This window comes from Populus alba, chromosome 15 (assembly GCF_005239225.2).
Source record: "Populus alba chromosome 15, ASM523922v2, whole genome shotgun sequence".
In the NCBI taxonomy this organism is placed as follows: domain Eukaryota; kingdom Viridiplantae; phylum Streptophyta; class Magnoliopsida; order Malpighiales; family Salicaceae; genus Populus; species Populus alba.
Window position 1 is genome coordinate 7,865,080 of NC_133298.1, and position 25,170 is coordinate 7,890,249.

At 34.2% G+C, this 25,170-nt stretch overlaps 2 protein-coding genes across 2 annotated transcripts; both read right to left on the reverse strand.

Moving 5' to 3' along the window:
• Positions 1–373: 373 nt before the first annotated feature.
• Positions 374–6,230, reverse strand: LOC118050930 (uncharacterized). The gene is made up of 10 exons (XM_035061398.2): positions 5,867–6,230; positions 5,629–5,781; positions 5,405–5,536; positions 4,317–4,467; positions 4,156–4,194; positions 3,996–4,070; positions 2,826–2,885; positions 2,336–2,400; positions 1,281–1,371; positions 374–644 (listed from the first exon to the last, which is right to left on the reverse strand). Exons 1-10 carry the CDS (start codon positions 6,157–6,159, stop codon positions 600–602), a joined length of 1,104 nt encoding a protein of 367 aa, XP_034917289.1. The 5' UTR covers positions 6,160–6,230; the 3' UTR covers positions 374–599.
• Positions 6,231–8,508: 2,278 nt separating this feature from the next.
• LOC118050931 (uncharacterized) lies at positions 8,509–18,717 on the reverse strand. The gene is made up of 10 exons (XM_073404886.1): positions 18,091–18,717; positions 16,931–17,696; positions 15,862–16,481; positions 15,507–15,674; positions 13,868–14,216; positions 13,188–13,298; positions 11,976–12,327; positions 10,115–10,340; positions 9,253–9,474; positions 8,509–8,808 (listed from the first exon to the last, which is right to left on the reverse strand). The coding sequence occupies exons 1-10, from the start codon at positions 18,672–18,674 to the stop codon at positions 8,655–8,657; spliced, it is 3,552 nt and encodes a 1,183-aa protein (XP_073260987.1). The 5' UTR covers positions 18,675–18,717; the 3' UTR covers positions 8,509–8,654.
• Between the last annotated feature and the right edge of the window lie 6,453 nt (positions 18,718–25,170).

Below are 25,170 nucleotides of genomic sequence, written 5' to 3' on the forward strand. Positions count from 1 at the left end.
TTCTTCTTCTTCTTCTTTTTTTTTTTCCATATGATTGGCTGGAATCCCAATTGCATCATTTTTTGTTTCGGTTAACTTTTTTTTCAGGTTCCGATGATTCATTTTTGTTTAAATTAGCCCGTTAACAATTATTATCTTTTCTATTATTATTATCGGGTCTACTCCCCAAGCAAAACTTCAATGCCCATATAAATTCATGAGCTTGAACACCCATTTTGGATAGGCAGAAATGCAAGTTGCGATGTTTTGCATTTGGGCAAAGTGCAAAAGAGATCCCATGTAATAACAGGGTTTCTTTTTTTTTTTTTTTTTTTCCTGCACAATGCACAACTTCAAAGGACTTGATTAGCAATATCCTTGATGCCATTGCAAATAAGAAAGCAAAATTCTTTGAACCAAAGTGTTTAATATTTCAACTTCCAAACCAGTTATAATTCAAACTTAGCTAGCATAGAAGCAAATCGCAACTCAATTCCAGAATAATATATACAGTAAGCAAGAGGGGACAGGGGATACCATGTACATTCAAGTCGTCCAGAACAAGAACCCTTGCAAGCTCTTTGTCGCGTTGAAAAAAGGTTTAACACAACCATCTCCTTTCAATCATTATCACAGGGCAACCTACATGTACGGGTGATGCGAATCTGAGGCAAAAACAGATAACTCATTGGCAATTACAGAAATCAACATGCTTGTTACAATTAAAAATTAAAAAGGAAAAGGAACAGAAAAGAAACCCTGTTAAATGTTATTCCAACGGAAAGTTGTTTGTTTAATACTGAAATTCCACTTCGAATTCAAATCCCCTTGGGATGAGGATTTGGAAGATATTTTGTATTAGTTATCCATCATGTAGTTGAAAATCAAAAGATGTATCGAAAAAAGAAAAAAGAAAAAAGAAAGCTGTTTTGTTGACATTTGTACTGTGCTTGCTTATCAAGCAATTTGATGTTCAAATTGAATATAGTGACCATGGCATTAATCTTGCCATCAGTGCCAAATCATAGAATGGGCTTACAATACATGACAAAACCTAAGATCAGACCCATATATTATGCACAGGTCAAGGATCTTGCCGGGTCCATACTGCTGTTCTGGGTTTTGGTTTTGGGATCATACAAGCATGCAATGATTTATAAGTTCAAGTTGGTCTTGATTTAGAGAACGGTTTGTACATAATATATGTCTGTGCTTAGAATATCAATATATATCTCTGTGCCAAGCAGGATCTGGCATGTGGACAATTGCATAAAACTAAAGCAACCATTACAATATATTACCTGAGCAAATGCATAAATTGCTCGCAAGATTCTAGCATAATCAGTTCCAAGCATTTGAATGACTACATCTGCCAGAAATGTGCCCCACAACCTGTATAAAAAAACAACAGAAACAATGCAGTCATACAAGCTAAAGTTCTAATCAATTACTGAGCCACATAGTAGACTCAGGCATCACAACAGCTTGATGTCTTAAGAGAATCTGCATCTATGTAGCACATGTAAACTCAAACCAGACCAAAAGACAGAGTTCACTAACAAATTTTGCACTTGCCTTGCAAAGAGTTGGCTGGTAAATCAGCTGGGTTTTTTAAGATGAATGCCTTTGATAATTAGGGTAAAAAACCAAGCAAAGAACGAGAAAGAAAAGGAATGAAAGGCAACAGAGAAAACAAAATGTATAGCCCTCCTAAGCACATCCAAGATTTCATTCACAAACTTCAGATGCCTGTCCATCCATTTCAGAGAACCTCCGATGTCACTTAATAAACAAGAAAGATTAATTGTGGCTACCAAAAAATTATTTTATTAGACAATCCTGCATCTTCAGAGTTCAGAATTAGGATACACATGCAAAATTATATCCTTGAACACTAAAGTTGCTCCAATTGCTGAGATAAAAATGATAAAGTAGCATCAGCCGTGCATATGTATACATGCAAACAGAATTCATACATAAACACAATTATGATTATTACACATTGAAACATCTAATTAGAAAGTTTAGATTTATGTGAAGATTTTCTTATCTGAACAAGGTTAAACACGACTAGGTGTAATGAAATTTATTATTTGTGCAGGTCAAGCATAACACAGAAACCATGGAGTTTCAGACCACATGCTGTCCACAACAGCATTATTACTGCCCTTAACATTGTAGGTTATCCTGATCACCCTTGGGGACAGTGAACACATGGATTTACATCATAGTTAAGCCTCTCTATCCAACCATGAATTCAATCATTTTATCTTAATGTTAGTGGCAATAAAAAAAACGAACAGAGATAAACACAGCTAGAACATAAATAAGTTCTTCATTGAAGATGAGATAATACATTGGACCAAGCAATGACATCATGCTCCTCAAACCCAGGTATCTTGATGCGGCTCCAACAAAACCCTGTCCACAATTAAAAGAATGAGAAATACCAGCAAAGAGAGGAGCAATAACACTCATTGTCTTGAACCAGTAAAATATAGAGAAAATATGTAATAATGATTATTGTGTTAGCACAGATCAAGTTGCAAAACATATTTATACAGTTAACTGCCTAACTTTCTATGCTAAATGAATAGGTTTACCTAATATCCACATCCTACTTGAATTGATCAGAAAATATTGAAATTCATCAATTTTAAATAGTTTGAGCATGTTATAACATGCATTTCATAGTTAATAACACCTACTGTATGTTTATTTAATTTCCAATAAAGGAGTTCGTAAGACGGATGCTTCACTTGCATGATGCAACCACCAACTACAGTGGCATCTTCAAAGCATGGAAAAGCATTCAAGAAACTTGTCAAATATAATGCTATAATTACCTGCTTTGCCACAAGTAAGGCAGCTCTGGACTCCAAATTAATGGCAGCCAATTGTCCACCCTTTATACAAGAAAGAAATGTGTACATATTAGTGATTTTTTACATATTATCTAATATATAGATTATCTGAATCAAAGCAGAGGATATATAAAGTTGTAGCAAGATGGCCCATAAATTCAGCCAAATAGGTGATACCAAATTATATAAGAAAAAGAAAAAAGAATCCATCTAGCTTCATGATGGAAAAAGGAAAACCCCCGACATATTTATACAAATAAAGAGGGCACATTTAGAATAAAAGTGAAACAGTCACCTCTTTAAAAACCACGTGGGCTTCACTAAAAGCTTGGTGACTACCCAAGCACTTGAGAAGCCAAGCTTGTGCACCCACTCAGAGTCTTAATCAGAACTCAAGCCAAGCTTGGATGTTTTAGTTCTTAGCAATGCATACTTGAAAGGTTGGATATTTAACTTGGCTCTGCTTAATCACTGGCCATACACTTGGGCACAGCAGACCTAGATAACAATAACACTCTAGTCTATTCAGCTCCAGAAATCCTTAATCCTGTCTATAGGCGGTCAACAACATGAATCTCTATCTATCGACCTGATAATTAAGACAAAAATTAGCCCTAAGACACTTTCTTTCTACTTTGATTGACTGTTTTATTATAAAAGCAAACTTCCAACAGTTGATTATTTTTTTCTTCCAAATTAACAATATTAACTTAAATTTACGTGGAGATCCTTTGCAAGACTTTGAAGATGCATCTAGTACTTTGGCATTACAATATTCGCATCCGATGTCTTCAAATAAAGCACAACTTGAGATAACAACAGAGAAATGAAAATAACATATAATTTGTTTTTAGGTACTCTGATATGTGCAATTTGGTAAGATCCTACAAGCATTATGCCTGAGCCAAAGCTATCATGTATTGTCCAACTATACACAAAAACCAATTAATCATTTTCATTTAATGCTAGTAAAAGAGAAATAAATAATAACAATGCAGAAAAAAACAAAAGATTCTTAGATGACATCAGGATGTTAATTTGTTTTGCAAGACTTTGCAAAGTAAATGTTTGACTGCCACATTCTATTAAAGAAAAATGTAACTGCATTCATATTTATTCGACAACTACATAATAATGCTGCCAATCATGTACCTTCTTGATGATTTCCTTTTTTATTTGATAGTTTGCAGCTTCCAGAAAAACCTTCCCTGTTAACTTCTTAGCTAACTACATCAAAAAGAATACTAGCTTAGGAACACAGTGAAATGATCAACGATGAAACACACTAAACAAAAAATTCTTATGATCTTACCCATTGATAAATTCTTGTCAATGTAAACACACCACCACCCTTAAAAAAAGAAAAGTTAAAATAAATGAAGCAAAGAAAAGGAAAATAAGGTCAGTTTTTTTTTTTTTATAAAAATATAAAAAACATTCAAGTTATGCTAGTGTTAGAATGTGAGTAACCACCTTCAGAATGATTGACTGGAGATCTGCAGCACCGAGTTTCTGTGCAGCAAGGGCTTGTACCTTCTCTTGACTAAGTCCGATTCCTAGACTACCTTGATCATCTGAGGTCTTAGCTAATTCCCATAAGCCTGGAAAAGTTCCTGATTGTTCACTATACGATGGTGGAAGTAAGTTTTAAGTCATTTTACAGCTTACTCAGAAAGAAAGAAGAATAATTTTTTGCCAAGTAAATATAATTCTCAATATTAAGAGATCAAACCAAATGGCCATCAACTATAACCAGCTCATATACATGCATCCATGAGTGAAGTAATGATAGAAGAGGCAAACTAAATAACTTTCACCTTTACAATTACAATACAGAATTTTTCTAGCAGAGGCAGCACCAATACAATTGTTTAAAACATTGGAAGTGAGCAATCACTATAGCATTCTGGCATTGAAGAATTAGAAATAAAATAGAAGTAGGTAAAGGTAGCTACCAATCAGAAATCAAAATTCTTCTGAATATTTACATTGGAACATCATCCAACAGACACTAGAGACAGCTAACAACATGATATCAAGCTACACAAAGAACTCTCCCATTAGATTCAATACATTTTAAAAACATAAAAAATCAGTCTTAACTCCAGCATTCTTCATCCTACTCTTCTCTTTAATGAAAATCCTCATTCCATCTTGCTTTAAAAGAACTAAAAAAAAAAGAAGCAACAACTTTAAAATAGTTAGCGGAAAATTCATTCATTTGCCAAAAATCAAGGAAAAAGAAATCCATATATTATAAATTCTCCTCAATTCAAGCACATATAGAGCACAATCGAAAGGAGTAGATCACGTATAGAACAAGATGTCCCACGTTAAGATAAAGCTTTATGTTTTCCGTTAAGCAATTCCAATTTAACACCGCAATATATTATTCAAACATTTTTACAACCACATGAATCATTTTATACTGCAACAAAATTTGCTTACAATTTCAACAATCAATCCGTTCTTTCACTAACATTTCTCGAGCCCACCTCATCTTCACTTTCTTACAAAATTAAGAAAACAACCAAGCACTACATCCAAAAAACAAAATTTACCTCGCATATTCCTCAAGTAGATGAAGGAAAATCTCGGCTTCTAGGTCTTCCGTCGACAATTTACTGGAGCAACCAATGCTCAACTTCTTCCTAACTGTAAGCAACACGTTTCTATACGTAGGCCTCCAACCCCTGCTCCCACAATAACACCACACCATATCCAAAAATAAAATAAAAATTATGAATACACAACAATGGAATAGCAATATGAATAGGAAACCGACCTCAAAGTGGACCTGGCATCGGCAGCAAGGAATAAAAACCTAGACTCAAGACATGATATCATATCTTCTCGCTCTTCCATGTCTTGGTCCATCATTGCATAATCAATGTCCGCTCTTTTACTCGCTATTGATTTTAGTAACGGGCTAAAGTGACTGGAATAAGGGGTAATTAAAAAATAATTAAGGAATAATTTCAATTTATTAACTTGAAGGAAATTAATGAAAAAAATGAAATTACCTGGGACCGAAGAGGATATTTTCGAGTTCATACAGCTCTGAGTCAGTAGCGAGTTCGAGTACGGACCGGAGATCACGGTCAAATGGACCGTCTTGACTTTTTGGTGAAAATGAGGCATGGCTGCTACAGCGGAGTGGAGAATATAAAATGTTTTTAGGCCAGATTGAGCTGCGAACAGAGAAAGAGTATTGGGGAGCGCTGGAGATTGAGGAAGGAAGAGGAGATAATGCTGAAGGAGTAGCAATGGCAATCGCCATGGCTCTGGCTGAAGGAGTAGCAATGGCAGTCGCCATGGCTCTGCTAAAATCTCAGATTAGTCACTTAGTTATAGTGAGCCACTTATCTTTCTTGTTGACACTCACTTATTGAAGGCGGACCCCACCTTCCCCTTGTCTTTCTTAGCTTTCAAAGAGTGTTTGTTTGTTGTTTTATTATTGTGATATTATAATTTTGGTGCCTGTATTTTGTCAATATTTCCATTTTAGTTTCTACTTGATAGGCTACTATAATACGCTACGTTGTGAGCAGTCAAATTTCTTATTCGGTAAAAAAATAATTCAAGTGATGATAGTATTTTTTAAGGAGCAATAAAAATCTAGGATATAAATCATTAATTTGAATAGATACAATAATCTTAATTACTTTAATAATATAATTAAAAAAAAGTAAATGACAATCAAAAAATTAAAAAAGGATTAACAACCAATCAAAAAAATAAATATTTGCTTACCCTCTTAGTATTTTAAAAAGATCTTAACGATCTTATTTAACAACAAAAAATAAATAAATGAGAATGAGATAACTTTATAAAAAATTAAAAAAAAAATGAAGCTCAATTATTAGTAAATCAAACATTGAAGGACAAACTAGAAAAAAAAAATAGATTAAAAAACTTGATTGGAGTTAGCATGTCAAGTTTGTGGGTCGGTTGTAAGACTAGAATAATCCTATACAAAAGAAATGAAATAAAACAATGAAGGTCAACTCTCAAATAAACAAAATGACGAAAAAAAAATTTAGAAAAAAAAATCAATTAGAAAAATTAAAAGAAAAAAAAAACTTGAGTCAACTCTAGCTAGCTCAACTAACTTGTGACTAGGGATATAAAATTGAGATAACTTCGTTAAAAAAAAAGTGGAAAAATAACAAAGTTTGATGCCCAATAATCTTACGACGAAGTATAAAATTAAAAAAAAAAATCAATTTAGAAAAAAAGTTTTAAAAAATCATGAAGTTCAAAGCTTAATAACTTAATATCGAATGATAAAATTAAAAATTAAGATAATCTTTGAAATTAGTGACCTGGATCATGAGACCGTAATTATTTCATAGAAAGCAAACACAAAAAAAAAAATTCATGTCTAATTGTCAAAAATTAAAACAAAAATAGCAATTAAAGCAATGAGGATTGAATTTGCTATAAAAATTAAATGTAAGAAAATAATGAGGTCTAAATTGAAAAATAGAATAAATGAAGAAAAAGGATTAAAAAACAAAAAAATAGTAATATAAAGAATGAAAACCAAATTAGATAAAAAAAAAAAATGAAATAGAATGTTTAGGGATAAAATTGTATAAACTAACAACTTTAAAAAACATTAAAAACAAAATAAATGGCAATGAAAAAATAAAAACCAAAATTGATACAATTACAAACTGGAGGACATGCTCAATTTTTGAAAGGGTTGGCATGAAATTCAAGATGAAAAGAGAGAAAGGATGGAGAAAAGAAAAAATGTGAATAGGAGCTCAATCATACTTTGTTACGTATGAGTGTATAACTACCGTGAAGAGGATGACTTGATATTTCCAACATTGTCACGGCAGTGTTTTATCAATGAGAGGCATCTCCCACCTCTATGTCCGTATGTGTTGCACACACAAACAACTTTTTTATTTCTTTAATTATTTTTATATTTGTTAAAATACTAATTTGCCCCCTTCACATTGTTTATTATAACTAAAAAATCATGATGAAATTACAAAGAAGCTCATGTGCATATATTTTATTGTTTTTGCTTTTAAGAATAATGCGTTATATATATAATTAATTAATTAATTTGGTATTGTCCAATAAATCTGGTGAAAAAAAACAATATTACCCAAATAGAAAATTTTATTAGTGTTTTTTTTTTAAAAAGAAAAAATCCTCATTAAAAATACTTCAATCTATCCACGATGTAATGAGTCTAAAGTCACAGTATTTTACTAATGAGCTTTAGTTTTTTTGTGTAATTGTAATATTTTAATCATTTTATAGGTTTTCTCATAGAATTTAATAGGAGGGGCATAGGATCAAAAGAGAAAGTTACATATGAAAAAACAAAATTGAACTCAAAACTGATATTAAGAACAAGAAAGGCGTTAAATGTTAAACCCATTATAGACAGGTTGATCCCTATCTTGCAAAAAGAGAATCTGGTTAGGGACTGACTTGTGGGATATAGAATAGGTTTGGGACTATTTTGTAATTACCAAACCTCGTGTGGTTTTTTTTTAAAAGAAAAGAAAAGGGGAAACCTTGAAAGCTTTAAGAACTAGGTTTGCTTCTGTCATATTTTTTACCGTTAACATTTTCCTTCGCTAACTATCTATTTCTGAAGGAAAAAGAAAAGAAAAGAAACAGTGTCAAACAAAGAAAATTGATAACCGGTTGTCTTGTTGACAAAGAAAATAAATATAGTAGGCAAATCTCCTGATGGATCCACACAAACATGTACACAAGTGCATTAAATGCAACTAAAAAGCATGGCTGAAATTGGGTTTCTGCTAAATTTAACAGCAGTTATCATGATACAAACTCATCTTGCAGAAGAATCTCGTAAATATCAGTTCTAAGATTCAACTCCTTATCCCGCATTACGTCTTGGAGATCTGACAACTCTTTCACAGTTAGGATGGAGTTCAACTTGAGAAAACCATCAAGCCATAATTTTTTTGACCTGAGGAAACAAGAAAACAAACCTCGCATTGAGACAGTAGCCCAGCGTTCAAAAGGTAATATGGGATGTCATTGAGATGAAGAATTCATTAACAGGCAAGCTATCCCCTTCCAGATTTTATGCAATATCCCGTAAAAGCCAAAAGGGGTGTGTAGACTCGTAAAAAAGGACAGCTGTCATTCAAATCCTATGATTTTCTGATAGCAAATAGTCAGATTCTTGCAATCCTCAGGAAGACACCATTTTTTATAGAAGTGTGCATACCATTTTGCTTTCAACAATTTTGTGTTAATATGTTCTCTAGCAGTCAATTATGTGCACTGACATATAGTCCATATTTTACACAATGGTGACCTAAGTTGTTGAGCATATATTTGGACAAAATTCTATTTTATGGATAAAAGTATCTATGATAATGACCTCATCAAGAAAGCAAGTGCTTACCATGGACAGGCGTGAATAGCTCGGAAGAAAGCGCGCTTGGCTGCTGAAGGATTGCACGCTATGTCAATTTCATAAGCAATGTACAAACGCCAGAGTATGACTGAGTTGCTCAATCTCTCATTTTCTAATGCTCTTTCAAATAACCTATGGATTCTATGCTGGGAGCTTCCCTGACTCATCTCAAATGATAGCGCAAAAAGCCAAAGAATTACAGATGGTTTCCTGAGAAAATCATGAGAATAGAGCCATGATAAGAAAAAGAAAAAAAAAAAAGGCATATAAACCGTTAACAAAGATATTGCAAGGCGGATCATAGTTAGATGCATGTCATGCCATGGAAAAAGCAGAAGAACCAACACACAACGGAATTAATAAATTTTGAAGATGTAAGAGCATCCTGAAGAAACAATTCATTAATTATCTTCTCATCTATCATTCTTCAAGCAGCTTGGAATTCCTTGCTTCTTTTACAAACACCAGAGGTTCACATTGAGTTCAAACTATGGCAGGGGAAGTTTCTACAGGTCATTTGCTGTGGTATCATAGCAATGCAAACCACATGAACCCATCCTAGAATGCAGGCACCTTCTGCTGTGCCATTCCACCATGCTAAGCATCACAGTTTGCACATTAATTCACTCATGGGCAACTTTACACAAAGCAGCATAGATGGCAGCCTTAGGTTGTTGCTAAGCGATGAACAAAATCATGCAAAAAAAGGAGAAAGAAAAATCATGCAAACCCCCCCCTCTCCTCTCGCGCGCGCGCACTCACAAATGATGGAAGATAAAGTACTAATGTATCATTGAAAATTTGAGATTAAAACTAGAGAGAAAGCAAAGAGCTGAGGCAATCATCCTACTTGTGGAAGTAGTCATCAAGCATCCAGCGCACTTTATTGGGTGTTGTATAAAGATGGCTGATCTCCAATAAGGTCTTAAATAGTTCAGGGCTGGAGGGATATATTTGCAGCCCCTTCAAGATGGAGTCCCAGACTTTTGATAAACTTGATTGCTTATGATATCTTAAAAGCATCCTTACATGATAGTTGAACAAAAACTCAAGTTGGTAACTGTGGCATCTTCTATCTGCAAGTCAGAAAAAATTGAGCAAGTCACCAGAAAAGAACACAGACAATTCAATGGCAAATATTAAACCCTATCTACTGTCAGTGGCCCCTGCCCGCCAAGCCAAACCCTCCAATTCTCTATCATTTTATCTGCTTTATAACCAGGTTTTTACTTTTCAGAACCATTCAACAAGTATGCTAACTTTTTCAATTCTTTTCAAATGTTCTTTGTATTCCCTGATAACTTTATCACAGCACAATTCATATGCTCTTTAAAGATGTCGACATTCTCTTTACTCTGAAGCAGCAAAACAAATCCTTTAGATTAGATTTTAAAATTAGTAGGTGTCATATCATGTCTTTGTTATTGTCCTCCTTAGTCTGTTGACTGTGTCAGCTTGTCCATTCCATGTCATGCATTATACTTAAACAGAAATCATGTGCTAGAAATCACATGAAACATTTCTGAAGAAACTGAAAGTGATGATCATTCTGAAACTGAAAGTACAAAACAAATTTCATGAAGGACAACAACGCCCACATTGTCATTCAGGTTGTTAACATATTTGAGAGCATAGTGAGTTCAAATTTTGGAATTCAAAGTTGGAGTATCTGTTTGGATCTAAGTTAACACTAGACATACTTGTTTAACTTAAAGTCAAAACATCACATGACAAGCAGGAACATCCTGCTTTCCAATTCACAAGAAGGTTGTCAAATCAAGAATCGAATCATGAATTGGAAAGCTCATTTCAGAATCGTTAATCGAATCGAATTGCGAATAGTAAGATCAGCATTGCTTATACAAGTACCTTTCAGAACATATGTAGATAATATAAATTTCTCAAATGCAAAAAAGAAAAAGAAAAAAGAAAGAAAGAATAATTATAAATATACTAAACATGATAATTAAAATAAAGCATTCATGTAGTTTTTGTTTGGAATTTTTAATGTTTAAAAATAATTAAATCTTAGAAGCTTCCTAGGGAAGCTGTTGAAATAAATGCCATATAATTTTTTTTATTTGAAAATAATAATGATAAACTTATTCATGTGTCTAATAAGAGTGACAAGGACATGCTTATATCTAGTGGGCGGTGTTTTGTAAAAAAAAGAAAAAAACAGAATTATCCAGCTGGGCCCTGAATATTTAAAATTCCTTTTATTTATTTTTCCCAAGTCACGTGTGCTAATTTTTTTAATTTGAAAAACTTCAGTCTTCACTTCTATCCACCTGTCTTCTTCTTCTTCACCTCTTCTAGCACAAACTTCTTCTTTCTCTACAAACCGGTGTGCATCTTCTATCAAAGCTACAATTCCTTCACATGTCTTTATTTTTTCCTCTTGGAATTCCTTTCTTCCAGATCTGTTTTTTTTTTTTTTTTTTGGCGACTCAAGGAATTGTATGAAACAAATGATTTAGGACGATTCAAATCAAATTGTGCAATTCACGTCCAATTCTTGTACATTTCCAAGTCACATACTTGATATAATCATTTTCTGGGTGAATCGAATTGAATCCTGATTGTACAATTCTAACAACCATGCACAAGAAATCATCTTCCCTTAATTAATTTGATTGGGCATACCGGGTTCTACAATTACTATAACAGAAAATAATGAAATGAAGAGAAAGCAAGGATTGTATACTAACCTGGAAGCACCATTGTGAACGCCTCGTCTAAAACTGCAATACCTGCAGCCCATCCAATCGTCAATTCATCAAATAAAGCTGCTGAGCAAGTTAGAGCAAGAGATTGATCATCTACAACACCGCGCACCCATGCTGATCGTACTATTTTCAACCTTTCTTTAAACCCCTGGTGTGCTCTCAATAATTGCAGGCTTGACGGTTTAGATTCAAATGGTTTGTACGTTACTCCATTTCCTAAGCAGGATAAAATATGCAAAGCACGAGAAGGTGATTCTTGATTATTTCCAGAACTATTGGCAAGTTCTGTCTCGGCATACCAGAAATATAAAAGCGGGGCATTAGATCGTAAATCCTACATGCAAAAACAGAAGAAACTTAGTACTATTTTAATGCACAAGCACCCACATGCTCAGATAATAAGACTCAAAGACTGTTTTGAACCAGTAATGATTGAGGTAAAATTCAGTATCTTCAAGTACCAGTCTTTCTCCATTGTTACAAGAAACAGAACAATTAAAAGATAACAATGCTGATGAAAAAGGCATGATACATAGAGAACATTACTATGCAGTTACAACATAACAAGAACTGCAGATATAGAGAAATGTAAACTTGGAAAATACAAGAAATCTGAAATATGTATGTGTCTCAACCACTAGAACTCTTTCTATTTTTTACACCATGTAATCAACTTGAGATTCAAAAACACCAGATTATAGTGACTGTGGCTTTTACTTATTATTAGGAAACAAACAAGACAAATGAGACACTGACATTCCTCACCTTGTCCAACATTACCAACCCAAAAACCAAAGACGGACCAAAAAAGTTTAATCAATGTCAGGAATAATCCAGTGTTCAGAGCTCAAACTCTTTAAACCTCTCATGGTAACCGCCCAAGCCACTGCTATTGATTCAGAAAAATATTTTGTACAAGAATAACAATATAAAAGCTGGAAAATATTCTTACAACATACAAAAATATTCATATAACATTGCTACAAAGCATACTCAAGCAATTGCATATAACTAGCAGGACATTCTCCAGATAAATGCAGCAGTTCAATATACAAGTAGGTATGTAACCATGACTAGCAACCAAATAACAAAACAATTATACAATCATAAATAGACATCCTTGATCGTTATCAAAGTTCAGCTATAAATTTAATCAACTGGAAACTAAAGGTTCAGAAAGATAAGAGTTATTACAGGCGGAAGCCCTTCAACAGATGTCAATGCCAAGTCAAAGACTCTTCTTGCATGACCAATATTACCAAAAACAGCTTCTCTCCGTGCATAAACTCCACATAGCAAAACATCCTACAATAAAAATGCACCATATCAGATTAAAATTGAAGATACTATTTTCGTAGATAAAAGGCCGCAAAAAAATCTCCAGATGGAAAATGCAGGAATCAAGTAGCCTATTTAAAAAAAGTTGTCAGTGCTCCCAGCATGCATCTTCCACAGTAATACAACAATGAACCACATACAATCAACTGGCTTAAGAGAAAATGGCATAACTTAACCTTAAAAGGACAGGAGGAACATTTCAATTCTACTAACATTTGACATTAATGTGAAATACCTTAAAAAATTACATCCATCCTTTTAAAACATTTCTTCCAATTTCCTGTTATACTCAAACAAGCAAAAGACTCCAGAACCTTCTTGTTTGCAACATTGTTGTCTAGAATGTTTCAATGAGTGGAAATTCATGTAAACAAGGAAACCACAATTTACACTTTGATACTTCTATGGCTTCAGTTTTTCAGGAATGTGGAAGCATATATTGTGCATTTTGATGGAAAGAAAAGAAAAAATTATGTAATGTGATTACTTATGAAGATGATCCATGTGGCATTGCCAGTAAAATGAACAAGAAATACCTGACGATCATTCTTTAACAGGGACTTTGCCAGCACACGACATGGGGTAGTAGAATCCATTTTCGTAATGGAAAAATCTTCAGCGACAAGAGCAGCTTCTTCTAATATGTGATTACGTGGAAAAGCTGTTAAGCAAAGTAATACAGCATTTCGAAGAAATTTCATTGCATCAGTCCTCTTAGAGCTGTTACTGGTGATACCCAACAGTAACTCAAAACTGTTAGAGCTTGAACTGCCTTCTGATCTGTCCAAAATATCATGAAGGCTTCTCAAGTTCTTTGATATAGGATCTGGCAACACCTCAATGCTCAGGAGTTTGTCCTTCCAACTTGAACTGTTTGTGCAAATCCTAGAAAGAAAAGCAAGAATCCACAACTGTTTTATTTCATGAATAACATTGTAAAATGAAAAATATGTGTATTTATCATTTTTTTAAAAAAGAAAATGTATATGATTAGATTATAGATCAATCTGTAATGAAACAACCAATAACTTACAAAGTATAAGTTTGAATTCCAAATAGGCTACTCTTGTAGTAGTGCCAAACAATCAAACTCAAACGATTCTGGATAAAGTGCAGCAGTTTAAGAAAATATAAAATATGCAGTTGGTAACTTGTGTTGAACTGATATAGTGGCTTAAAAAACTCTACTTTTTAAAAGATAACCGGTCAAGGAAGGTCTTTCAATCTCCATACCTAGAAGCAGGAAAAAGACCACTGATAGATGGGACTGGATCTTCATGACAAGAGGAGATAAGTACTCAAGGTCTCGACCAAATAACCTTTTGGTGAGCAGAAGACCTAGTACTGCACTTGCTCAGAAGCTTGTAGCCACTTCCTCAAGCACCCCTTCTCAAGTCATCTCTTCAAGGGAACCTCTTTGCAGAAGCTATATATAAGACCATGAAGTTTTTGTTTTTCATGTGAACCTATCAGGTTTAAATAGAATTTCTAGGAACGTTCCCAGGACCATGGTGTGATAGGTTATCAATTTTTCCTTCTCCTTTCGTTTCTTATTTTGCTTTCAAATCCTAATTTACTTGCAGCTAGTTTCTTAAAGGTTCAACTCCTGCTAATTTGAAGTAAATTTTGAACGTCCTCAAATCATGATCTTAGTGTCATGGACTTCTTCCAAACAGATATCAAATTTCCTACCAAAGTTTCAGTGTATCAGTTTTCTCTTAACATGCATGCACAAACAAAGAGGAAGAGGCCACTGTCACTGACTAGGTATAAAAACTTCATCATGTGAAAGAATCAACATGCTAATAGAAACACTAGATGGCTATAAACAAACGAAGAAAGCTTCTCCAACAGAAACAAATGAAGCTAATTTGAAAGTTGAAATTTAATTTCCTGGCGCTTCAAATGAACAAGTGTTTCAAAGGACCTAAAAGGACCAGCAGAAATGTAATTAAACATGCATTATTTGCATATCACGCTTAGTAGACAAAAAAAAATAAAAAATGCTCCACAGCAATAAACTTTTGTAAACACAAAAAGGGCTTGCAATTGACAGTTTGTTCCAAAAAGTTTACTCTCTTACATATAACAAATCAAATCCAAAAAGAGATGTATTAAAGTGAAATGAAACCACAAACTCATGAAACTGGATAGAAAAGTACTAAATAAACTTACCATTGCGACAGGTCCCCACCAAAGAATTCAATAAATTGAGATACTAGAGATAAGCGGGCCTCTTGAGAGTTTAAAGAGAATAGGTACTCAATGACATCTTCAAATAATACAGCTCTTAGGATATGTTCATCAGCTTCTCCATCAGGGGTCTCACTACTGGGAGAGATCCTGCCTATATCATAGCAATTATGATTTAGTGAGTGCCTAAGCATATATTTGTAATAACAGATACTTCCATGTATATTACATCTAAGTAAATTGATGTTGTGCTACTTGAACATAAATTGAACAAATCAACAAACACAAATGGGGAGGGCGGAGAGAGGGGGAGAGAGTGAGAAAGAGAGCACCAAACTTGCCATGAACAGGCATCCATTGATTACAATCTCTCAAGGACTCTTCTTTAGACCACCTAGCCCAAGTTGAGCTGTCTTTAACCTCACTACTAGGCTCAGCATCCACATCAATGCCAAGCTGTTTTAGCAATGCTTCAGTATCATCTTCCTGCTTGACATCCTCATTCTCAGATTCCTCTAGAAACTCATCAGCAGTCACATCATTATCGACTACATTTTCTTGGTTCTTAGTAGTTTCCTCATGTTTGGATTGCGGTTCTGACCAGCCGGTCCAACCACCTCCTTCTTCATCATGTGAAGCCTCCTCTTTCAAAATCCTTTGCCTATTTTCCTCCTCTTTCTCCAACCAAGTGGACCACCCAACGGCCCCTTCTTCTCCAACTCTTGGACAATCACTATTCCAGAAGTGCTCAAACAGCCTGAGTTTGCTATGTTCAGTTAAAAGTAACGAAGGACAAAACACAGTAAATTCAATTTCAGCCTGAAATAAAGCAGTGGCCAACTCCTGATACCCAGCCTGCCACTCGAGCCTGCAAAGATTAAGAAATATATCAACCAGACCAAGCTCCTGTTGTACTATGGCAGGGTCCAAAGAAGAAGGCTTCTCATTTTGGTAAACCTGCATCAAACAAATAAGGAGACTTAGCACTTTATTTGAAGAGAGAGAGAGAGGAGAAATGACAGTTGAAATTAGATTGTCTGGACAAAACTCAAAAAAGGAAATGAGGCAACCATTGCACTCCCAATAACTTATAAAATAAAGTCACCAACATTAATACCAGATGCAAGAAAAGGCTTAAATACTTTTGAGATTTTGTACTACCAACTGACATGGAAACTTGGTGACTGGATCTCAAAGATAACTTCAGTTGTCTCCCAAAAGATGTAAAACAAAAAAAAGTTCACCCACTTGCATATTGACAACGTATGTGCAATGAACTAACATAAGATTATCAATATACTGTTACCATTAATTCCCAAGAAAATAATAATAGAGTTACGAAACCCAATTGGATTCAAATCAAGAAGCTATCAATGGCCAATACAAAGATAAAATTGGATAAGAACCTGCCTAAACTGCCTGCTGCATGCAGAAGATACAGCTTGGATTGCATGTGCATACATTTTTCGCATATCTGAAACCTTGAATCTGGAGAACTCCCCTTGAACAACGCGCAAATACTCTTTCCACAACTTGTGATTCCCTGAACGATGCATGAGTACCTTCTCCCATCTACCGATTAGCATATCTGAACTGTCTCTACTCTGATAAGCCTTCATAAGACAGAGCAAAAGTTCCTCATTGTCAGGGTTGAGCTCTGTGGCCTTTTCCAGTACACTAATTTTCTTCTCAAGCGTCTGCAAACGGGCACCTTTCTGAGGCTGCATACTCGCAACCTTGTCTTGGAACTCTGCAAAATCCAACCATACTTTCTCATCATGAGGGTGCTCCCTTGTTAACTTATTAAACTCCTGAGTCTTGCGCAACACCTCATCTTCCCAGGATTCTTCAACAACTAAACAATCCTTCAAAACAGAACCAGGATGATCAACACCATCATGAGACATTTCCGTATCTGACAAAGGAATAAATTCATCTGAAACTACAACCCTAGGCTGCTTTCGTGCAAGAACACGAAGACGCTTTAAATTCTTATGCCGTTCCACTGCAGCATACTTGGAAGACCAATAACGACCACCAGACTTTAATTGAGTATCCAAGGCATCAATATCACCATCTCTATCAAATCCAGGACCCCTCTTATTCAGCCGATAAAGCCCTCGAAAATCAAGTTTTGTTGAATTATAAGGTTTGTACCTCGGAACATCCATTCTGCACATTAATTTGAATCCACATTACAAACTTCAAAAGAATAAGAAAAACCATAAAATCAAGCTTCACCAAATAATTTCTTTTCTTTAAAAAAGATGAACATAAACAATTAAAGGACAAAAAAATTTATTTACTTCACTTTCACCATTTCCAAAACCAAAACTACAACATAAAATTACTTAATTCCATTAATTTTATCCACACAAAAATATCATCCGCTAATAACTCTATATCTTCTAATCAACCATAACTCAATGCCTTCAAAATTCTATCAAGTTCCAATAACATTTCTAGAATCAAATAAAAGAATTGTTGAATTGATGAATAGAAACACTTAATTTCGTCCATATTCTCAATAATACTAGCGTTTGCGGAAGCGTAGAGAGAGAAATACCTGTAAAGAGTGCCATAGACCAAATTATCGCGATCACCATGAGTATCAAAATAATAATCCTTAGTAGTTTTCGTACCAGAACCCGCCCAAACCCTAACATTTGATTTCCTCGAACCAAAATCCCTAGCGTCCTCCTCATCTCTCGATCTATCTCTCTTCTTCTTCTTGCTATGTCGTCTTTTCTTTGTCCTCTTTCTCTCTCTACCAGAATCCGAATAATCCGAATCAGAACGAGAATATTTAGCTTCAATTTTCTTTTCTTCTTCTGGTTCTTGTAATAACTGGTAAGACCGGTCTTTTCCTTGATTGGAAACGCGGTCGTCTTTATCTTCTTCTTGTTCTTCGAGGTCTGAATCTGAGTGTTGCGGTGGGTGGAGAGAGGAAACGGCGTCATTTACGATGGAGAGATCAGTAGTAAAGCTGGTGTTGTAAAGCCATGCCGGAGGAGGAGGAGGAGGAACTGTATCATTTATAGGTGTGTTAGTTTGTTGTTGAGTTATAGATGATGAAGCTGCTGCTGCGAAGAGAGGGAATAAAGAAGGCGACGAGGACGTTTTTTCGGCTGCTTTTTCTTCTCTTTCCATTTTGCACACTGCTGCCTACTGCTACTACAGATTAGCCTGCTGAAATTTTGAAGCAAATTTTAACGATGATTAAAAATCAATTGTGGTCTCTCAATTTGTAATCTTTTATCAAATCAACCTCTATACTTTATTTTTCATCAGATTGGATCATTTCGTTTGAATTTACAATTGATTAACTTAAACCTCTTCAGCAATAAAAATATTATTTTAATATATTTTTAAATAAAATATTTTAAAAAATAATTACTATTACAATAACAAATAATAAGTGAGAGATGGAGAGGATGCATTTTCGTGTGCTGTTCACCTAACCTTAAATTAAGAGTACGAGCTTTGTCGTCGTCATCAGTAACAATAAGCTTCCTAGAGGACGAGGATGAAGTAGCAGGAAATTATGGTTTTGTGAGTTCCCGGACTAGAAAAAAAACACTTTTTTCCGGCCGTCGAGCCTGCCAACTACCGGAGAGATTTAACAAGAAAAATATTAAATATAAAGGATATGTTTGTTTTTTTGAAAAGTAGTTTCAGGAAATTATTTTTCAAACTTTTCTGTGTTTGTTTATCATTAGAAAAGCTGGTTAATGAAAAACATTTTTCGGTCAACGAAAAATACTTTCTAGTCAATGAAAAACACTTTTCGGTCAACGGAAAATATTTTCCAGTTAATTTCAGTCAAAGAAAAATTTGGCTTGGTTCTCAGAAAAGTGTTTTTCCTTTAGCTGTGTTTGTTTTCCAGAAAGTGATTTCCGAAAAATCATTTTCAAAACTTTCTTGTGTTTGTTTGCCATTAGAAAAGTTGGTCAATGAAAAACACTTTCCAGTAAAAGAAAAATTTGGCTTGATTTTCATGAAAGTGTTTTCTTGAAAAATTTGAATGGAAAACACTTTCCGGAAATTGTGAAAAATTTAGAAATGTCATTATTTGCTGATTATATCAAATTTGATCCTCAAACTTTTGATTGCTATATATATTTTGTTTTGAATATTTATTTTTCATTTTCATCTCTTAAAATTTTATTTTTATATTAACTTTGGTCCTTATTTTTATAATTGCTATTTGCTTTTTCCGTATCATTTTTTATTGAAATTTTTTATTTATCAAATTTGATCCTCATTCTTTTGATTGTTACTTATTTTATTTGAAATAATTTATGAAATGTTGATTATTATTATTTTAATTTCTTCATCTTTCATTTTTTTTTTTAATTTTTAAGATTTGATCTCTATTATTTTGATTATTATTTATTTTATTTGAGATAATTTATGAAATTATTATTTTTTTTTTCAATTTCATTCTCATTCAGCTTTTTAATTTGTAAGATTTGTTCCTTATTATTTTAATAAACTTGATAAAAATAAAATATTAATAAATTATTTTCTAGCTTATTTTCTATGATATAACCAAACACTGGAAAGTGTTTTCCAACTTATTTTCCATTACACTACCAAACATCGAAAAATACTTTATAGGAATTTACTTTCCCAGAATTCACTTTCCTCGAAATTTACTTTCCAAAAGAAAACTACCTTCCAGCAAACAAACGGTGCCGAAGAATCTATTTGGATCCATCATCATTAAAGGCCTAATCAATGGAGTCTTGAGCTACTTTTTATATGTGAGCGCTCTATTCTTCTGATGTGAAACAGGCAATTGATAATTATATTAAAGTGGAAAAAATAAGTGTCACCAAATAACTACAATTTGTTTTTAAATAGCAGAATTTCTTCATCTTCATTAATCTCTCACCTAAGCATCTAAGAGGAGCATGGAGAGTTCCATTTTGTGATTACCTTATATTCTTTAAGCTCATGAACACATCTTTTATTGCTATACATGTTCAGGTGTTGGCTACAGTTCAGAAAATGAATTTTACATTGATACCAACATCCCATGAGAGTAGCATGAACATGAGGAACCTGATAAATTTGTCATTTTCATCGTAACTCTCGCGGGGGCGTGCCGACGTGATGTTGTTTGGCGATGGCGGAGGCGCTTTATCGTGCCTTCGGTGTGAGGTGTGGTGTGTTGGGAAGATTTTTGGATTTAATCATAAAATTATGATTAATTTTTAGGAGTCGCCACCTAGTATTATGGTTACTAGAAACCTATGGTCTGCGGGAGTCTGGGTAAGGGACTGATTGTGCAAGGGGAAGATATATCACCCCTAGTGTACCCTACCTAAGGTAAGCTGCATTGTTGTTTGATTGTTTTTTTCTAAGTCGAGTTGGTCTTTTCTAAGGTTCTAGGCAGATCTCTCTTCCTGAGAGAGTCTCTACCTTATTCGGTTAAATCCTAACCATTTTAAAGTCTACATTTTTACACTTTGTATCTTTAATACCCGAGGGTGTACTTTATCGTGTAATTTTACACCCCACAAATATTAAAGTCTACATCTGGGTCCTAGAAAAAAGTTTGAAAAAAAAGATTTTTGACATGTTGGCCAAATCCTAATGGATAATCATAAACCGGTTATAATATCCATTTTTTTTTATGAAAAATATGTTTAGAAAAATTTTAGGATTTCGCCGTATGTAATAAAAAAAAATTTTCCTTTTTTTTTAATTTTTTGTAGAAAACTGGGTATTTTAATATCAGATTTGTATCTTACATTGTAAGTATACAATCCAATATTAACAAAATTTGGTAGAAAAATATTTGACAAAATTACAAATTTTTTGAAAGGATTTTTGAAATTTTTTTCAGAAAAATTTTCATTTATTTTATTTTTATTTTTAATTACATATTAAGTAATTAAATATATTAAAGCATGTGGGCTGGGCTCAAGATAGGCCCAAAAACAAGTGTATTGATTATAGGCCCAAAATGGTCAGGCCGGCCTCGACCCAACATATTTTCTTCCTGCATTTTAGGAACAGGCTGGACCCGGCCCAGCCAATTGGGTTGGGTTAAGGCAGGTCCAGCCCATAGCAGCTTAGTCACTGGGCAAGCCAATGACTAAGCTATAGAAACAGTGCAACGTGAATTATAATTCACGTTGCACTGTTCACGTGTAGCGATGGTGACGAAGAGAAGAATAAGAAGAATAAAAAGAAGAGAGGAGAGACTCACCTGGCGCTGAAGGAGTTGACGGTCTGGATGGTGGCGCCCGGTGCGACTGGAGGTGGTGAGGCTGGCGGTGGGTTGTGATTGCAACTGGAAGAAGAAGACGTCTGCAAAGGAGAAGGGAAGCTCACGGTTGCAACTGTTGGAGCGGCTGAAGAGAGGGTTGCTTTCCTGGCGGTCTTTGGGAAAGGCAGAAGCTTCTGGTCGAGGTGGTTGCTGCGGCTGCTGCTGGGGGCTTTGGTGACAGGGGAGAAAATTTTTGCAGAGGAGAGAGAGAGAGGGTGCAACCACCGTGTGTGACGTTTTGATGGCTGCTTGAGGTGGAGATGACGATGAGAAGACGAGTGATGGTGGTGGTGGAGGTTGAGGGCCACGGCGGAGAGAGACAAAAGAGAAAGGGCTGGTTGCAAGAAAATTGGGCAGGGAAGGCTAGTTTTCAGCCAACTTTGAGTTCAGTTTTCTTCTCCCTCAGATCATCAACGGAGCCTCTATTTATAGGCGGTGGAAGAGGGTAATCTTGTCTGCACCGGGGTAAAATTTCAGCCCTTGATTTGGTTGGAAAGGATCCCAACCGTCGGTTTAAAGTAGCCTCCCTGAGTTGTCAAATCTGCAGGTAAAGACTGCCTGAGTTGACCTCTTCACGCCGTTGCCGGCGTCGCCGTGCTATCATTCATCCTGAACTGTTCACATGGGGTTGTAGAGGAACTGCAGGGGATTCGTTTCGTGCAAGTTTGGTTCGATTTGATGGAGAAATCAGGCATTAAATGCACCTACAAAGTAGGCTCCCACGCTGTTTCCTTCGGGTAAAACGGGGAAGACAATGAACAGTGACCAGACGACGCGTTGTCTGGTCCTTTTTTTTTTTATATATTCAAAACGGCGCCGTTTTGATTTTAATTAGGGATTTAAACTGAATTTCAATTTAGTCTTCTATCTTTCAATTGATTTTAATTAGACCCTCGATTGACTCTAAACTTTTGATTTAATGTAATTAAGTCCTTGATGAACTTCAATTGGAACCCTGAAGTTAAACGCCTTTTACAAAATGGTCATTGGTCTTGGATTTCTTCAATTTAACCCCTAATTGACCATTAAACTTTTAATTTTTTCAATTTCACCCCCGGTTTTTGTCAATTGAACCCCTATAGTTTGCCGCATGTTGCATATTGGTCCTTGGTCTCGGATTTCTTCAATTTAACTCCTAATTGACCCCAAAACTTCAATTTTCTTGCAATTTGGCCCCTAATTTCAATCAATTAACTTGGTAAAAATTAAATTTTGTCTATTAAAATTCCAATCTTCTCAATTAAGCCTAAATTAGGCTTCCAAACTTAATTTTTCACCAATTAAACCCCAAATAAAATTAATTTGACCCATTTAAAGTATAATTAAGTCCTTACACTTAACTAAATCATTTAATTGGACCCAAATTAATTCTTAAACATAATTAAAAATTCAATTTGGCCCGTGATTAAATCAAATTGGCCTATTAAAAATTTAATTATGTCTTTGGACTTAATTTTTCACTAATTAAACCCAAAATAAAATTAATTCGATCCATTTAAAGTATAATTAAGTCCTTGCACTTAATTAAATCCTTTAATTGGACCCAAATTAATTTTTAAACATAATTAGAAATTCAATTTGGCCCATGATAAAATCAAATTGGCCTATTAAAAATTTAATTATGTCCTTGGACTTAATTTTTATGCAAATTCATCCAATAATCATTTAATTTGACCTTGAATTTGCATTGTTTTCTCCCTTTTTGGGCACAATGGGGTACAATTAGACCTTGAATTTTCTTCAAAAATTGCAGCTTAATTCCCCAGCCTACTTTCTTCATATTGCCAGCCTTTATTTTGTTTTTTGATTTTTATTTTGAAAAAAAAGTTATTTTTGGGGAATAACCCAGAATTGGGTTATGACAGTAACTACGGTCATGACATTAAAAAATATCGTGTCTTGAAACAAAAGATAGAACGATTAATCTCCTCAAGATACTTTCAATAATTTGTGAAGAATGAGATACAATCCGGATAAATAGGGAAAAACTATGTGATGCATTATTAAAGATCAAATAATTTTCAAAATTTTTATTTTGAACTTTTAAATAAAGGCAATAATGCTTCCCTTGTCTCCAATATTTCTAACAAAAAATCTCAATGATGAGATCTTCACATCTCTATTAAATTTTTCATGTTTCCAATGAAAAATCTTCACAGCAAAACCTCTATATCTACATTAAAATCTTCATGTTTTCAAATGAATTCTCTATATCTCTATATGTGTCTTCAATATCTCCAATGAAAATTTTCACGCAAGACCTCCATTAAAATCTTTATGTCTCTATACAATATCTCTTTACACGATGCTTTAATTATTTTTGCAATACAATGCTTTAATTATTTTTGCATGATCATTCTCTATTTTTTAATAATGTTCTGTATTTTAAGAGGAACTAGTAAAACTAATCAAACTCACATATTTCTTATAGGCAAAACACTAGGTTTTCTTATAAGTGTGCCGACAAAAGCCATAAAAATATAACATTTATATAGTAAGTATTTTCTTTTTCCTTTTTTGCTTGTAAAATTCTTCCAGATATGATTGTTTAAAAGACTTGGAAAGTAAATGATGGTATAGAAAAAAAAAAAAAAAAAACAAAACCTACCCAAAACAAGTGGAGTTTCTCTCTCTCTCTCTCTCTCTCTCTCTCTCTCTCTCTCTCTCTCTCTCTCTCTCTCTCTCTCTCTCTCTCTCTCTCTCTTCTCCTTTGTCTCCCTTACCAAGCCAAGCTATCCCTAAATCGGCAAACACCTTTATGAATTTTTTTTAATTCCTAAGACTCTACACACAAATTATGTATGTAGGCACCACATTTTTCTATAAAGAGCATACAGTATATTTCTACATTAATGGTTGTTTTCTAACACTAGCAATCATTAAGTTCTCCATCAAGCATAAAAGCACTATAATCTCCACTAATGGTGAAACTTTATTCTCCACACACCGAGATACTTGCAATTGCAATACACAAAGTAAGCAAATATGATCAAAATATATAAGTACTTTGATTACTATGTAAGCTAGGCCAAGCAATTTCATATATGACAATCAACCATCCAATAATTCCAAAAAACACTATCAATCACCTAACAATCCTAAGAACCATAAACAATCATACAATAAGTTCATAAACATAACACACAACATACACAATCCCTATAATTTTATTATGTTTTTCTTTACTATATATTATTTCCTCCTCTTACATTTACTAACTTAAACATCAGAGTGTCATTTGTTTTCACTAGAGACCTATTTTATAAAAATGCTCAAGCCCGGTCAATCCTCCAGCCTAAGATTATAGGCGTGGAAAGTCCAACTCAGTCTGAAGTTTTTCATGACTTCATAAATATTATATCATAC